At 35.4% G+C, this 16777-nt stretch overlaps 1 protein-coding gene across 1 annotated transcript in view; it reads left to right on the forward strand.

Annotated features, from left to right (window-relative positions):
• The window catches only part of CCDC30 (coiled-coil domain containing 30), an 86765-nt gene that overhangs the window by 13459 nt on the left and 56529 nt on the right, over positions 1-16777 (forward strand). The window contains 2 exon segments of the mRNA XM_054572073.1: positions 1864-1935; positions 4341-4456. Coding sequence (XP_054428048.1) covers positions 1864-1935; positions 4341-4456 — 188 coding nt within the window.

Genomic DNA, 16777 nt, shown 5'->3' on the forward strand with positions numbered 1-16777 from the left:
AGAGAGGGAGAGAAAGAGTGCACGAGAAACATTGATCAGTTGCTTCTTTTGTGTCCCCAACTGGGGTCCTGCCCTGCAACCCAGGCCTGTGCCCAGACAGGGAATCAAACAGGCAACCTGTTGGTTCACAGGCCAGTGCTCAACCCACTGAGCCACAGCAGCCAGGGCAGGAGTTCTTTATATATTTTAGATATGAGCTTTATGTTGGTTATAAATGTGATGCTGGGTTTTTTGCCATATAGAAACACCTATATTTATCAGGTCAGATTTAACAGAGATACTCTTCACAGCTTCTCAGTTTTCATGTGTAAAGCCTTTTCTACATCACTATGTTATTGAAAATGTTCACCCCAGGTTTCTTTTTTTTTTTAGTGCTTTTATGGTTTTGCTGTTTATATTTTAGTCTTTGCTTTATCTATAATTTATTTTAGTATAAAGTTTAAAATTTTTTGTCTCCTTTCTATATTTATAATTTGTAATTATTAAAGACATTAGACTTATTCTTTTCAAATGCAATTTATGAATTACCTTAAGGTCACATCTAAAGAATTTTATATGTATAAAATAATAATGATTCTGCCCAATTGATTGTGAGATTATAAACAAAGAAAAAATCAGGAGGCTTCATATTTTTTGAAGAATGCATTTTAAACAGAATACAAATTAACTTTTTAGAAAATAGAATTGTTCTATACCCTAACTGGATTGCTGGGTACACCCTTGTATGTAATTGTCAAACTATATACTTAAAAGGATGAATTTTATTGTATACAAATTATACCCCCAAAACCCAATTTTTTAAAAAAAGAAAAGAGATTTCGCTGTGTGAGACACTATCTTTGCCGCTTGCATTATGGAAGGGGAAAGGAAAAGCAGCGCACCCATTACTCAGTTTCATTTGGACACAACAGAACACAATCACACGGCACCCTGTTCCATCAGCAGCCGGTAGGTCTGGTAGATAACCTATTAACTGAAAGCTATCTCCGCAGTGAGTACATTGGGAGTAGACTGTTGGGAAGCTAAATTAGCAAGTCCTTTAATATAGCAGATGTAATAGTGTCTCACTGTGCCTAAGCAGTTTATACAAACAGTGCAATTTATGCTGAAATCCTGCCTGCCTTCTGTTCTGAGAGCCTGGAATTTTAGTATGTTCTAATCAGGGATGTCTAACCCGTGGCCCGCGGGCCACATGCAGCCGTGGATGGCTATGAATGTGGCCCAACACAAAACCATAAATTTATTTAAAACCTTTTCTTTTTTGCTCATCAGTTTTCGGTAGTGTTTCTGTATTTAATGGGTGGCCCAAGACAACTCTTCTTCTTCCAGTGTGTCCTGGAGATGCCAAAAGGTTGGAAGCTCCTGCTAGGCAGGAGATGTACACGTATGTGTGACTAATCTCCTTTAAAAACCTTGGACACTGGGTCTGCAAGGGATTTTCCTGGTAGACATTTCACACATATTGTCAATTTTTTTTTCTGGAGAAATTAAGCACATCCTGTGTGATTCCACTAGAAAACTTTTAAATAGCTTGTGCCTGATTTTCTCTAGATTTTGTCCCATGCACCTTTTCTTTGTTATTAGGAATGATCTCTTGTAAGAGTTGTGTTAGTCTTTTACTTCTGGGAGATTTTTCATCCTGATGTTATAGGAGGCCCACCAGTTATTTGAAATTTGATTATTATACTAACCATTTGTTCTGTATACAAATGCAGGGGTTGGCAAAAGTAGGTTACAGTTTGTGAGTATGAGAAACGCAGAGTTTATTCTTATATTATTATTTATTAATTATTTTATTATTTTCCATATGAACAATTGTAAACCTACTTTTGCCTCACCCTGTGGGTTTTTTTTTTCTTTTAGATTCTGCTCTTGAGAAGGCTCAACTAGAAATTGAGGAACTTAAAGAAAATTTGATAAAGCTGAAAGAAAATGGTGAGTCACTTTAGCAGATATATTTAATAATAATATAGTACACAATAATATAACATTAAACAATATTTTAAAATATTATTTAATAATTATAATAATAGCACTACTGCTGCTATTATTACTAATTCTACTACAGTTTCTATTACTATTACTTCTCCATGAGGCACTTGACATGGATTATCTCTAATCCTCACAACAATTCCAAATATTAAGTATTATTATTCCATTTTCACAGATAAACTGAGTCACGGTGAGGTTAAGTGAATTAGTGCATTTAGACAGTGGCATACTATGTAGAACAAAATGAAGGAATGGAAAAACAAATTGTGGTACATTAATAAGATGGACTAAAGGATAAAAGAGATCAAGTTATTGATATAACACAGATAAATCCCAAAAATATATATTGACCGAAACAAGCCTGACACAAAAAAATATGTATATTATAAGATTCCTGCCCTGGCTCTTGTGGCTTAGTGGACTGAGTACATGCCTGAGAACTAAAAGGTCGCTGGTTTGATTCCCAGTCAAGGCACATACCAGGGTTGCAAGCCAGGTCCCCAGTGAGGGGCACGCAGGAGGCAACCACACATTGATGTTTCTCACCCCCTCTTTCTCCCTTCCTTCCCCTCTCTCTAAAAATGAGTAAATAAAATCTTTAAAAAATTTTCCATTTATATGAAAACCAAAAACAAGCAAAACAAGCCCATGATGATAGAAATCAGGAAGTGAGGGTAGGTAGGAGTAAAGAACAGACTGAAAAGGATGTGAGGAAATTTTGTGGGGTGATGGAAAGAAAGGTTCTTTCTCTTTTTGGGTGGAAGTTCAGAGGTAAATAAAATTGTCAAAGTTCATTGAACTGAAGACTTAAGATACATATGTTATTTAGTATATAATTATACCTCAATTAAAAGTAGTTCCAAATATGAAATTAAAAATGACTTTATAAAGATTGTCCTGTCAATATATCCATGCCATATTTACAAGTGGTAATGTTGTAGATAGTAACATCACAGACAGTATATATAACATTATTTAAATTTTTAAAAATTGCATAGACCAAAGGTAGAACAAACCTTGTTTGCATTTTCTCATGTAAGTCAGGAAGTAGCACTTCCTCAGTTTTAAGATATTCTACATATCTTAAGTGTTTATTCAGTTCAGTGAACTTTGACTATATATGAATGTGAATATATATTATGTAGGGATTGTGAATGATTTATTTTCTTTTTGATGTGTCTTTGGCATTTTTCATATTTAAAAAATTTACATACTAAGGAGGAAAAACGAGTGTAGCAAGGTAAAAGAAAGTGAAGAAGGAAAAATTAATACAAGTTAAATGCAAAACAGGCAATGAAGAAGGAAAACAAAGACTTTAAAGCAGCGAAAAAAAAGAGAGAAACAAGTGGAAAGTAGCTAAAAAGAAACAGCTACAAATTCAGAAAAGTTGCAAGGAACAAGTTTGTATTATTGAAACTTCCGTGAGTGCCAGAAAGAGCAGGTCTTAACATTAGGTGCAGTGAAAGACAAATACCATATGATCTCACCTATAAGTAGAACTTAATCAACAAAACAAACAAGCAAGAAAAATATAACCAGCAACATTGAAAGAAAAAACAAACCGACAGTAATGAGAAGGAAGGAGGTAACGGGGAAAAGGGGAAGGGTCAAGTCAAGGAACATGTATAAAGGACTCACGGACAAAGCCAAAGTGGGAAAGGACTGAGGGTGGGAGGTGGGGGTGGGTGGGGCAGGGGAACGGGGTCGCAGGAAAATGGAGACAAATGTATCTGAACAATAAAAAAAAGAAAAAAACGTCTGTGGAAAAAATAAATAAAAGAAAACATCATGTTTGCACAGGGGATAAAAAAACTGTTAGGTACTAAGCTGAGAATGGAGTACCGCTTTAATGCCAGTGTTGCTAGAGGCAGAGAGATGGCTTTGATAAATTAACTTGCTTTCACAGAGAAAATGTGTTCTTTCACTGTTCCTAACTCACTACCACAGCCATCTGTGGGGCACTTGCTGTTAATGACTAGATGAGAAGTATCTAGGAGCGTGTGAGGTGTGTAAGAGAGACAGGGTCATCAGGAAGCCAGGAAGGTCATTTTTTAAAACCATTTAACTTTTAGAAGGTAGGCACAACTGTTTTAAAATTCCAGGTCCTGGAAAAATCTCTATTGCTGGAATCCCTACACACAAAAATCCAATTCATTAGTCTTGGTGTGAGATATTAAAAAAACATTCTGTTCTGTTTCGTTACGTTGGTCAAATATTCTAAGGCTAGACGTTGAATTCAGAGATATGACAAGAAATTCAGGAAGTAGCACTTCTTCAGTTTTTAGAGTTAATGCCCCCAAATTAAAACTTTGCTCCAGTTGAATAGAGTGCATTCTTCTCTGTTTTAGAATCAATTGACCTAAAGAAAGCAAAGGAACGTAATCAGAGATTGAATGAGGAAATTCTGGCTTTAAGAACTCGGGTTCGATCCCTTGACTCAGAAAAAAAAATGCTTGGAGAAGTGGTAAGTTGTTTAATTTAGTTTGTTCTTAGAATTATTTTAAGTGTGTATAGAATAACAATCCAGTAGAAGAACAATAAAGATACCCATCTGTTGGTCATTATTGAGGATGGATACTGGTGGCTCTAGCATCCTAGGAAAATGCCATACTTTGACTTGGATGCATTCTATCAGTATTTGTATTTTATACATTTTAACTACCTATGCTAAACAGTAATCTTACCGCTATTGTGGCAATTTATGATCTCTTCTTTTTAATAGGGACTTAGATAATAGTTTACACTCAACACACTTACCAATAGAAATTATTACTCTATTATACTGGATATGTTTGACATTATTAATACTATACTCTTAGTTGTGTTACATTTTTTAACCATTTCTCCTTAGCAGTCGATTTATAATATGTACTTCCAAGTCCTGAATATATTATACATCCCTTAAATTTTAGTTTATATTCATTTCACAATCATTATCTGTAGTGTCTCTAACACAGTGCCTGGCATATATGCTGGGTGCTCAAAAAATTTTGTTGCAAGAATGAATAAATACCCATTAGGATGGCTATTATTAAAACAACAGAAAACAGACATTGATGATGACGTGGAGACATTGAAACCCTGCTGCACTGGTGAGAATGTAAAATGGTACCGCCACTGTGGAAAACAGTATGGCAACTTCTTTAAAAAGTAAATATAGAACTACCATACAATCCAGCAGTTCTGCTTCTGGGTATATACTCAGCATTTCGGCAATTGTGAAGAACTGAAAAAAGGGACTTTAACAGATATTTGTATATTCACGTTAATAGCAGTATTATTCACAATTGCCGAAAGGTTGAAACAACCCAAGTATTTATTGACAGCTGAGTGGATAAACATACAATGGAATATTATTCAGCCTTGAAAAGGAAGGAGATCCTGACATATGCTACACCGTGAATGAATCTTGAAGACATTATGCTCATTGAAATAAGCAAGCCACCAAAAAGGCAAATAGTAGATGATGTCACTTATATGGGGTTCCTACAGGAGTCAAAATTGAATGGTGGCTGCTAGGGACTGTGGAAAGGGCAGAATAAGGAGTTATTGTTTAATGGGTCTAGAGTTTCAGTTTTGCAAGATGAAAAAAATTCTGAAGATGGACAGTGGTGCCGGTTGCAGGGTAATGCGAGTGTGATTAATGCAGATGGACGGCACACTTAAAAATGGTCAACGTGGCAAATTCTGTGTTATGTATATTTTTTCATAATTTAAAACTGTAATCATTAGAAAGAATGAATAAAAAAGACTGTTCAAGTTGTGTTTGTAAATTTATATATCCAATACTGATATATATTTATGTTTGATATATATGTATACATACATACATGGGAGATAAACTTCAGGAAGGGTATACTGTAAACAGTATTACTTCTGGGAAGGGGAAAGGGATTACTGGGGTAAGGGTATGAGAAGGAAAAGAGCACTTTTTACTCTATATACCTATATGTTGTTTGAAAGTTTTACACAAACAATGTATATTTTGAAAACAAAACAACTCCCCCACCCTTCCAACTTTTGTATTTAAAACACTTCTGTGTTTAAGGTTGAAAAGCTTAAAGGAGAGATTCGTGAATCTCAAGAGAGTAAGCAACTTGGAAACCACTCCCCTGAAAGAACTGTGGGTGCTGAGCAGAAAGTACAGGTATTTTAAAGTTCTCTTCTTTCTGATTTCTAATTTTTAAGAGAGTCACAAGTTTACAGAGTGTACCAGAGCAGTTGGTGTTGATCACTTGCTACTCTGTTCTTATTGCCTGTCATTTTCTATTGCTCAGCCATTAGAGTTGAGGAAGAAATTGAGATAGAGAGGCGGTGTTTCTGTTCATTTCTTCCCCACAGGGAACAATTAATATGAAGAATATAATGGGTTTTCTCTTTTAAGAAAAGAACTTTACAAAGCTGCAACCAACTAGGGTATCTTTAATCATCAAAATGGAGTTGATTTGTAGAATCAGTCAGTGGTTGGGAAGTGGGTAGTTGTTACCTGGCTTCCGTGTGTTTGGTGTCTAGTCTTTTCAGCATGAACAGTCCCTGAAGTAGTGGGCAAAGTGATCAATGATCAAACACAAGACGAACTGAAGCAAGAGCCGATGTGTTTTACATAGGGCTATTTTAGACATTCAGATCAAGGAGTGAGACTGGTTTTAGGGGGCAGCCTTTCCTCTTACATACTTACATAAGTGACATCCCTTGTTACTGAGGCATCTCATTCACTGAGTTTCTTTTTATTGTAACTCCCTGGGCCCTATATTCCAGACCTTTTAGGTATTAGGGAAACTATAACCACAGGATTTCTTGATTTCAGCCAAGGGACTAGCAACCTTCCTGTCTTCCAAAATCCCCTCATAGGTAAATAATTCATTTTTGCAGAACAGCAAGGAGAGAGTGAAGGAAGGAAGGAGAAAAGGAAAGAAAGAATTTCCAGACAGAACTTCAGTAATTTTTACCAAAATTATTCCCAAAGAATCCAGTGTTGCTCTAATTTAAAGCAAGTTGATTTACTAGTAACCAATTTTATTAGTTTCTTCTTTATCCTTCTATTATTTATTTATTTAAATATAAGCTATTTGAATATTTATTCAGATTTTCTCCTTTCTTGGTTTCCTCCTTTTTTTTTTTGTACTAAAATGCTCCTGGAGATTGTTCCATATCACAGAGATCTTCCTCATTCTTTAGAGCAGTTTAGCATTCTGTTGTATGTATGTACTATAATTTATTTAACCAGTCTCATGTTGATGGACACTTGGGTTGTTTCTAGTCCTTTGCATATAGTATATGAAAGTGTTTCTGTAGGATAGAAGCACAGAAATGAGATTGTGGGGTTAGATGTTAGTGCATTTGTAATTTTGGTATATACTATTTGCCAGATACTATTGAGTGGAAACTGTACCTTTTTCCTCTCCCATCAGCAATGTATGAGAAAACCAGTTTCCGAAAGAATTCATCAACTGAATGTATTGTAAAACTTTTGTATTATTGCTAAATGTTAGATGAGAATGAGTGTCTCAATGTAGTTTTAATTTTTATTTATCTGCTTTAGTGAGATTGAACATAGTCATATATTTAAAAGTTATTTGTATTTCTTTTATAAAATTAACTTTATTGAAATATTTACTACAATATAAACATACATATTTTAAGAGTTGAGTTTAATAAACTTTGACAAATGCATCCATCTGTATAATCACAACCACTGCCATCAAGAAAGAAAACAGCCCTGACCAGTGTAGCTCAATTGGTTGAGCATCATCCCACAAAGCAAAAGGTCTCTGATGTGATTTCCAGAGCATATGCCTAGTTTGCAGGTTCGGTCCCCCATTGGGGCATGTGAGAGAAGCAACTGATCTGATCGACATTTTTCTCTCATATCAAGGTTTCTCTCCCTCTCTTCCTCCCTTTCTTTCCCTCTCTCTAAAAAAGAAATAATTAATTAATTTTTTTAAAAGGAAGAAAACATATTCATTAGCCTAAAAATTTCCCTCCCCCTTTGCTGTCGATACTCCCAACTTCACCATTTTCTAGTATCGTAACTTTCTTGAATTTCAAATACATAGAATCATCCAGTATATACTCTTTTATATTTGGCTTCTTTCACTTACATTGCTTTTGAGATTTATCCATTTCCTACATTACTAGTTCTTCCTACATTACTAGTTCATTTTTTATATTGTTGAGTGATATTCCTACATATGGATATACTATAAATTGTTTATTCAACCATTGGTTTATAGACAATCAGGTTGTTTCCATGTTTTGACTGCCATGAATAAAGCTGCTGCTAATACTCATATATCAGTTTTTTACGCTTGGATAAATACCTAGCTGTGGGATTAACCAAGTCATAGAGTAAGTATGTGTTTAATTTTATAAGAAACTTCCAGACTAGTTTTCAAATAAGTTGTACTGTTTTACATTCCTACCAACAATAGTATGGAACTTTTAGTTGCACCCTATCTTCACCAACGTTGTTTTTGTCAATCTTTTAAATTCTAGGAAACATGTAGTTGTATCTCTGTTTTTTTAATTTGACTTTCCACAGTAATGACAATGAGTATGTTTTGATGTGCCCGTTTGGCCATTTGTGTACATTCTTTTGTGAAACCTCTGTTCATATGTTTTGTTCATTTTTAATTGTTATATGTATTTTTTATATTGAGTTGTAGGAATGCTTTATATATTTTGAATACCAGTCCTTCATTAGATATATGTATTTCAAATATTTTCTTTTACTGTATGATTTTCTTAACAGGGTTTTATGAAGAGTAGTTGTTTTGAAAATTTGATGGAGACGGATTCATCACTGTTCTTTTATAATTTTATGATAGGACACAAAAAGCCTATCTAAGAAATCTTTGTCTACAGCAAGGTCACAAAATATTTTTCCTGTCCTCTAAAGGTTTTATAGTTTTAGCTTCTACATTTAGGTTTATGATCCATCAAATCATAATTTTGTATATGGTGTGAGGTAAGGATTGAGATTTATTTATTTCCAAATGTATATCTGGTTATTCCAGAATCATTTGTTGAAAAGACAGTTAGGTCCTTATTGAATTACTTTGGCACCTTTATTAAAAATCAGTTGTGCAGTTCTATTTCTGAAGTCTATTCTGTTCCATTTAACTGTATGTTTGTTCTTAGGAATATATTATGCTGTATTTTAAATCTTGAAGTCAGAAAGAAACCATCTCCAACTTTGTTTTTCTTTTTCAAAGTTATCTTGGCTGTTCTAGGTCTTTTGCATTCACATATACATTTTAGAAACAGCTTCTCAACTTTGACAAATATGCCTACCAGAATTTTCATTGGGATTGCATTAAATTTTTAGATCCATTTAGGGAAAATTTATATTTTAACAATATTGAGCACTCCAATGTGTAAACATTACCTATTTTTCCATTTAGTTGGGTCTTCTTTGGTTTATACTGGCAATGTTATATAGTTTTCAGCACACAGAACTTACATATATGTAATTAAATTTATTTTTAAAAATAAAAATATAATTTGCACACTATAAAATTCACCCTTTTAAAGTATACAGATCAGTGATTTTTAGTATAAAAAATTACACGAAGTTGTGCAATTCTAGAATATTTATTTAATTCTAGAATATTTTCACCATCCTAAAAAGAAAACTCTTACCATTAATAGCCATTTTCCATTACTCAGACCCCCAGCCTCCTGGCAACCACTATCCTACTCTCTGTCTCAATGAATTTGCCTATCCTGTACACTTCATATAAATGCAATCATGTAATACATGTCTTTTTCATCCGGCTTATTTCACTTAGAATAGTGTTTTCAAAATGCAACCATATTGTAGCATGAATCAGTACTTTATCCCTTTCTGTGGCAGAATAATATTCTGTTCTGTTAATATATACCACATTTTGTTTTTCCATTCATCAGTTCATAGACATTTGCTAGTTTCCACTTTGTGGCTATTATGAGTAATGCTGCTATGGACATTCGTGTACAGACTTTTGTATGGACATGTTTTCATTTGTCTTGGAATGTACCTAGGAGTGAAATATTTGGGTTATATGTTAACACTATCTTTTATCCTTTGAAGAACTGCCAGGCTGTTTTCCATAGGAGTTGCACCATTTGGCATTCCTATCAGCAGTGTATGAAAGTTCCAGTTCTTCCACACCTTCACCACCATATATTCTATCTTCTTTATTATAGCCATTCTCTTGAGTGTGAAATACTATCTTGATGTACTTTTGATTTGCATTTCCTGAATGACCATTGACATTGAGCATCTTTTCATGTATTTATTGACCATTTATATATCTTCTTTGGAAAATGTCTTTCAAATTCTTTGACAATTTTTATTGGAGTCTTGTCTTTTTATTGTTGAGCTGCAAGAGCTCTTTATGTATTCTGTTCATTAGTCTCTCTTATAAACTAAATTGTGCTACCTCCCAGATATGTTAAACTAACCCCCAGGGCCTGTGAATGTCCCCTATTTGAAAATTGGGTCTTTGCAAGTGCAGTCCGGTTAGAATGAGGTCATTATGATGCACTCCTAATGACTGGTGTACTTATAAGAAGATGAAATGCCATGTAAAGATAGAGACACACAGGCAGTGCCATGTGATAACAGAGGCAGAGATTAGAGTAATATAGCTGCAAACCAAGAACACAAAGAATGATAGCCCCCACTAGAAGGTAGGAAGACGCAAGGAGAGATTCTACCCAGAGTCTCAAAGGAAACATGGTCCTGCTGACACCTTGAGATTTCAGAGTTTTAGCTTCTAGAACTATTAGAGAATAAATTGCTTTTGTTTTCAGCCACCTGGGTTGTAGTACTTCGTTATGGCAGCCCAAGGAAACTAATACAAATTTTGGTACCAGAAAGTAAGTCGCTTCTATAACAGGTATCTAAAACTGTAGAAGTGCCCTGGGAACTGTGTTAAGTGTAGAGGCTGGAATAATTTTGAGATGCTACATAGAAAAAGTCTAAATTGACTTGAAGAGATTATTGGTATAAATATGGACCTTAAAAGTGATTGTGGTGAGAGTGCAGAAAGAAATATAAACTATAGGGAAAGCTTTATCTCCTCAGAAAATACATCAGAAAGAAAGATTTAATATCCTTACTAGTTCTCGGTTTATTCAAATTTTGTGATTCAGTCTTTGTTGGTTTTATGTTTCTAGGAATTTGTTCATTTCTTCTAGGTTACCCAGTTTTTGATATACAGTTATTCAGAGTGCTCTCATCATTCTACATTCTTACAGAATCAGTAATAATGTTCTCACTTTCCATTCTTATTTTAGTGATTTGTATATTCTCTCTTTTCTTCTTAGTCATATTAGCTAAAGGATTGTCAATTTTTATTGATCTTTTCAAAGAACCAACTTTTCGTTTTACTGATTTTTTTTTTTATGTTTCCCTATATTTTATTTATCTCAGCTCTAACCTTTATTATTCCTTTCTGCTACCTTTGGATTTAGTTTGTTGTTCTTTTTCTAATTTCTTAAATTATAAATTTAGGTTGTTAATTTGAGATTGTTCTTGTTCTCTAATGTAAGCATGTATAGCTGTACATTTCCCTCTTAACACTGCTTTCATTGCACCTTGTAAGTTTTAGTATGTTGTGCTTTCATTTTCATTTGTCTCTGAGTGTTTCCTAATTTCTCTTGTGATTTCTTCTTTGATCCATTGGTTGTTTAAGAGAGTATTGTTAGGTTGTGTTATAAACCAGTTTTCTCTTCTGTGTCATCAAGACTTGAAATACTCGTGGTTTTCTAAAATGATAAGGCTTTATATCAACTTTCAATGACCCTTCTCCTTATTTTATCCCACATAGAGCCAGCTGGAATGAGCTAATGAGGAACATCATAAATAAATGTTTCTTCTCTTTAAAGATGTTTAGAAGTCTTTAAACCTAGCAAAGGTACTCAGTGGATAAGTAATCAATAATAGTTAAATGATCTTTTAAAGTCATTTCTTGAGGAAAGAGGACATCGCTAAATAGATTTTTGCCTTCAAAGTTCTCTCTTGATCTCTGTTGAAGAAAAAACCTTAAGCTTCCTTTGTCATGTTTAGCAGCTTGGCTACGTGGTAGCAATAAGCATTAACTAAAAGGATCATTCTCAGCAGAGGAATTAAATGAACCAAGTGCTGTAAACAGTAGGTAAGGAACTGGTTTCCAGATCTTGACCTGGGGCCATGCTCTCCTTGGCCTGGATCTTCAGCTTTAAAGGCCCTCGGTTACCTCATGCAGTCATTCCTTATCTCTGACTATTTTCTTTTTCCTACAAAAAGGAAGTAAGAGAATGGAGACTAAGATTTGAGCACCTATAGTCTTTCATGACTTTCTGCTAGAGGTTTGACATAATTCATTAAACGTCAACAGGAATTCTGGGAGGTAGATACTCTTCACCCTGCTTTATAGATGAGAGACCCAAGATCACAAACTTGTTAAAATGGAAGGCAAAATTCCAAATTTAAACTGATTACAAAACACATGTTTTTGCCTCTTTGATTTTCAGGGATCCTTGTTGTTCCACACATGCAAATCTCTAGGTCTTCTACCTCCACAAGAACCACAGAAGCCTCCACTTCTGGGCACTCCATAGACAGCTTCCTGACAAGAGTTATTTTGAAAACAAATGAGATGGGGGAGTCCTGTGACTTAAAAAGGACAAATAAGTAAGAAAGCTGCTCCCTTAAATCAAGCAGATTCCTCAAGATATGACTGTGTTCCTTACCCATTTCTATTTGCAGACAGACTTAATATTAAACAGACCATCTTATTGCTGCTAGTATGCCTATTCTTAGAGGAAATGCTTAAAATACAAGAAATGTTAGGCACCTGGCAGGAATAATAGCCACAATATTTTGACCATCTGTCATATGCCACGATCTATTCTAGGTGTTTTATAAACATAATCTTGTGTAATTCCTATAACAGCCTTTTCTAAGGGAAGTAGGAATATTTGTCTCATATTTGAGAGAACTTACAGGAACTTGACCAAAGGCAAGAGCCAGGAGTTGATCCAGTTTTGTATGGCCCTAGAACTCATTTACTACAACATGCCAACTCCTGTGATAATTTATATTAGGGATTTATTATAGTTCGTAGGGGTTATGGCATGCCCAGCCCCGAGCATATAAATTATCTCTTTCTGGAGGTGATGACTGCACAGTATTTTGCTCTCTACAGCAGCGGTCCCCAACCTTTTTGGCAGGACAGATTGGTTTTGTGGAGAACAGAGTGGGGCAGGAGGCAGAGCTTACGTGACCTTGGCTCGCAGCTGGGTTCCTAACAGGCGGAGGACCGGCACTGGGGGTTGGGGACCCCCACTCTGCAGGGCCTGCATTCGCCATCTCCTTTGTGCCTGTGAGCACAATGCAAGCCCACAGCGGGGACGGCAGTAACACTTGTCATACTGTGCCTGGGAGGTATAGCTTGGTTCAGAGCACTAGATGGTCCCTACCTTTCAGATAGCAGAACGTTGACAGTGGAAAATTCCAAACTGTTTCGCAGTTCTCCAGAATTGTTGGCCGCTACCCCATGCCAATGAGGCCATTCTCCAGCAAGCCCATTAGTCGTCCTCCTTGTTTACTGCCGACTGACAGGTGAGGTAGGCTCCCTTTAGCTACTCACAGGTCTCTATATCCCCTTGCTCATATCTCAAATTATTTGCTATGTCTTTCCTGTGGTTTTCTGTTTTAAATTTTGGCTGCCTATAGTACATAAATTGCCTAAATACTTAACTATATTTAGTATGCCATAACTATGGTAAATTTCAAATATATATTCTTTTGAAGTGTTATTTTTAAAGTTAGAACCTTAAAATACATGACATTCTTATACTGAGAAAACACAAAAGAAATGAGGGGAGTTTTCATTTTTGATTTGAAATGTTTCTTGCACTTTGTGCTGAGGCATCTCAGATGGTGTACGGGTAGGGCTAAGGAGACTCTTGCCTTGAGTGTTGGATGTGCCAGCCTGTCACGTGTGGATGAGCAGAAATGTTCACCACTGCGATGGTGGCTGGTGAGGATGACGAAGCTGCCCCAGGGAAAAAGTATATCCTTCCCTGTGTACATGCACACTGCTGCTAGGAAGTCAGCATGACTCTTAACTAGGTCTCTTGTCCATTACACGGGACAGGAGGATTTGTAAAAGTTACGCGAGTTTCAGCATCCATTTTCCCCGTAGTGTTCCTCTTTCTTTCCACCTCATCAGTTTGGGATTGCTCTTTCTGTTTTATTGATATTAGACATATGGTAAAGCATGGATAATCAATAGTATTACTCTATCTAGGAAAGCTGTCATTTAGAATGGAAGGGTAGATAAAGTGCTTCCCAGACAAGGTAAAGCTACCTTGAATTCAAGGTAAAGCTACCAAGAGTTCATCATCACCAAGCCATTATTATATGAAATGTTAAAGGGATTTATTGAAGAAAAAGATCAAAACTATGAACATTAAAATGGCAATAAAGTCAAAACTATCAACAACTGTATCTAAAAAACAAACTATGCAAACAAGCAGAACAGAAACAGAATCATAGATATGGAGATTATTTGGATGGTCACCAGTTGGGAGGAGGGAGGGGGAAAAAGGTGCAGGGATTAAAAACTACGAATTGGTAATAACAGAATAGGCAGGTGGATGTTAAGAACAGTACAGGAAACGGAGAGGCCAAAGAACTTATATGCATGACCCATGAGCATCAACTAAGGTGGAGGGGATTGTCAGAGGGAGTGGGGGATGCTGGCTGGAGGGGGGCAAAGAGGGAAAGTTGGAACAACTGTAACAGCATGAGCAATAAAATATTTTTTAAAGAATATACAATTGGTAAAGGAAAGTCTTTTCAGTAATTGTGTTGGGAAAACTGGACAGCAATATGCAAAAACTCAAAACGGATTAAAGATTTGAACTTACAACCTAAAACGATAGAACTCCAAAAAAGAAAACATGGGTGATAAACTCCTTGGCTGGTCTTGGTGATAATTTTTTGGATCTCTCACCAAAAAATAAACAAGTGGGACTAATCAAACTAGAAAACTTCTGCACAGCAAAGGAAACCATCAACACAATGAAAAGGAAACCAACCAAATATGAGAAAATATATGCAAATCATATATCTGATAAGGGGTTAAATATACAAAATATATAAAGAATTCATACAATTCAATAGGAAAAAACAAACAATCTGATTTTAAAATGGGCAAAGCATCTAAATACACATTTTTCCAAAGAAGACAAACAGATGGCCAACCAGTACATTAAAAGATGCTCAACATCACCAGTCAACAGGGAAATGAAAATCAAAACCACAATAAGCTATCACCTCACACCTGTTATAATGGCTATTATCAAAAACACAATAAATAACAAGTGTTGGTGAGGAGATGGAGAAAAGGGAACCCTTGTGCAGTGTTGGTAGGTAATGTTAAGTTAGTGCAGCCACTGTGGAAAACAGTATGGAGGTTCCTCAAGAAGTTAAAAGTAGAACTACCATATGATCCAGCAATTCCACTTCTGGGTGTTCATGCAAAGAAAATGAAAATACTAACTTGAAAAGATATATGCCCCCCCCCCGTGTTTGTTGCCACATTATTTACAAGATAGTGAAAGAACCTAAATGTTCATTGACAGATGAGTGGATAAAGAAAATGTGATCTATATCTCCAGTGTAATATTAGCCATCCATACAAAAATGAAATCTTGCCATTTACAACATGAATGGAACTTGAAGGCATTAAGTGAAATAAATCAGATACTGCATGGCCTCACTTATATGTGGAATCTAAAAAACAAAGGAAAAGCTCGGCCATGGATGTAGAGAACGGATTGGTGTTTGCCTGAGGCAACAGGGGGGCCGGTGAGAGGGGAATGGGTGAAAGGGGTCAAAAGATTCAAGCTTGCAGTGATAAAATGAGTACGTCAGGGGGATGCAGTGCACAGCATGGAGACTACAGGTAATGATATTGGGTTGCGTATTTGGAAATAGCTAGGAGAGCGGATCTTGAAAGTTCTTAATCACAAGGGCAACAAAATTTTTTTAACTGTGTATGGCAATGGGTGTTAACTCCCATACTTAGGGGGTCATAATGGGTGATCATTTTAGCAAAATGTACAAATATTGAATTATGTTGTACCTGAAACTAATATAATGTTATATGTCAATTATAACTCAATAAAAATGAAATAAAACGAGCTTGTAAATTGGAGTTGGTTTGAATCCCAGTGTGACCTTGGGCAAATTGCATGATATATGTGAGCCTCACCTGTGTTCTCTGTTAAAATAATATACTAACAGTTCCAATCTCATAGGAATCCTAGGAAAACAGAATGAGATAATCCATGTAAAGCATTTACCATAATGTCTGACATATGTTAAGCCCTAAGTAAATAGTAACTGGTAACATTTTTGCAATTGTTATTATCAATTTGGTAAGATTTCAGCAATGCCTTATATTTGGTGAATCCTTAAAATTTACAAAATACTTTCAAAATCATATTTTACTCTTATCCTGATGGCTAAAATGTACGTAGGACAAGTATGAGCTCCATTTTATTGTTGAGAAAATAGGCTTAGAGAGAAAAATGTATCTTATCAGCTGTAGTACTGTACACTACTTTTCCCAGCTTTCTGTCTGCCCTAGATGACTTTATAATTGAATTAGGCAGAAAAATATTATTAGAATTTATAGGAAACATTATTATATATAGGATTAATTATGTAAAAAATCATTTTGCAGATATTGAAAATGAGCCGAGAAAAACTCAAAATATTCAAAAGTGAGTTGTCAGAAGACAG

This window comes from Pteronotus mesoamericanus, unplaced genomic scaffold (assembly GCF_021234165.1).
Source record: "Pteronotus mesoamericanus isolate MK-2021 breed Mesoamerican mustached bat unplaced genomic scaffold, CSHL_Meso_final contig_221, whole genome shotgun sequence".
Taxonomy (NCBI): domain Eukaryota; kingdom Metazoa; phylum Chordata; class Mammalia; order Chiroptera; family Mormoopidae; genus Pteronotus; species Pteronotus mesoamericanus.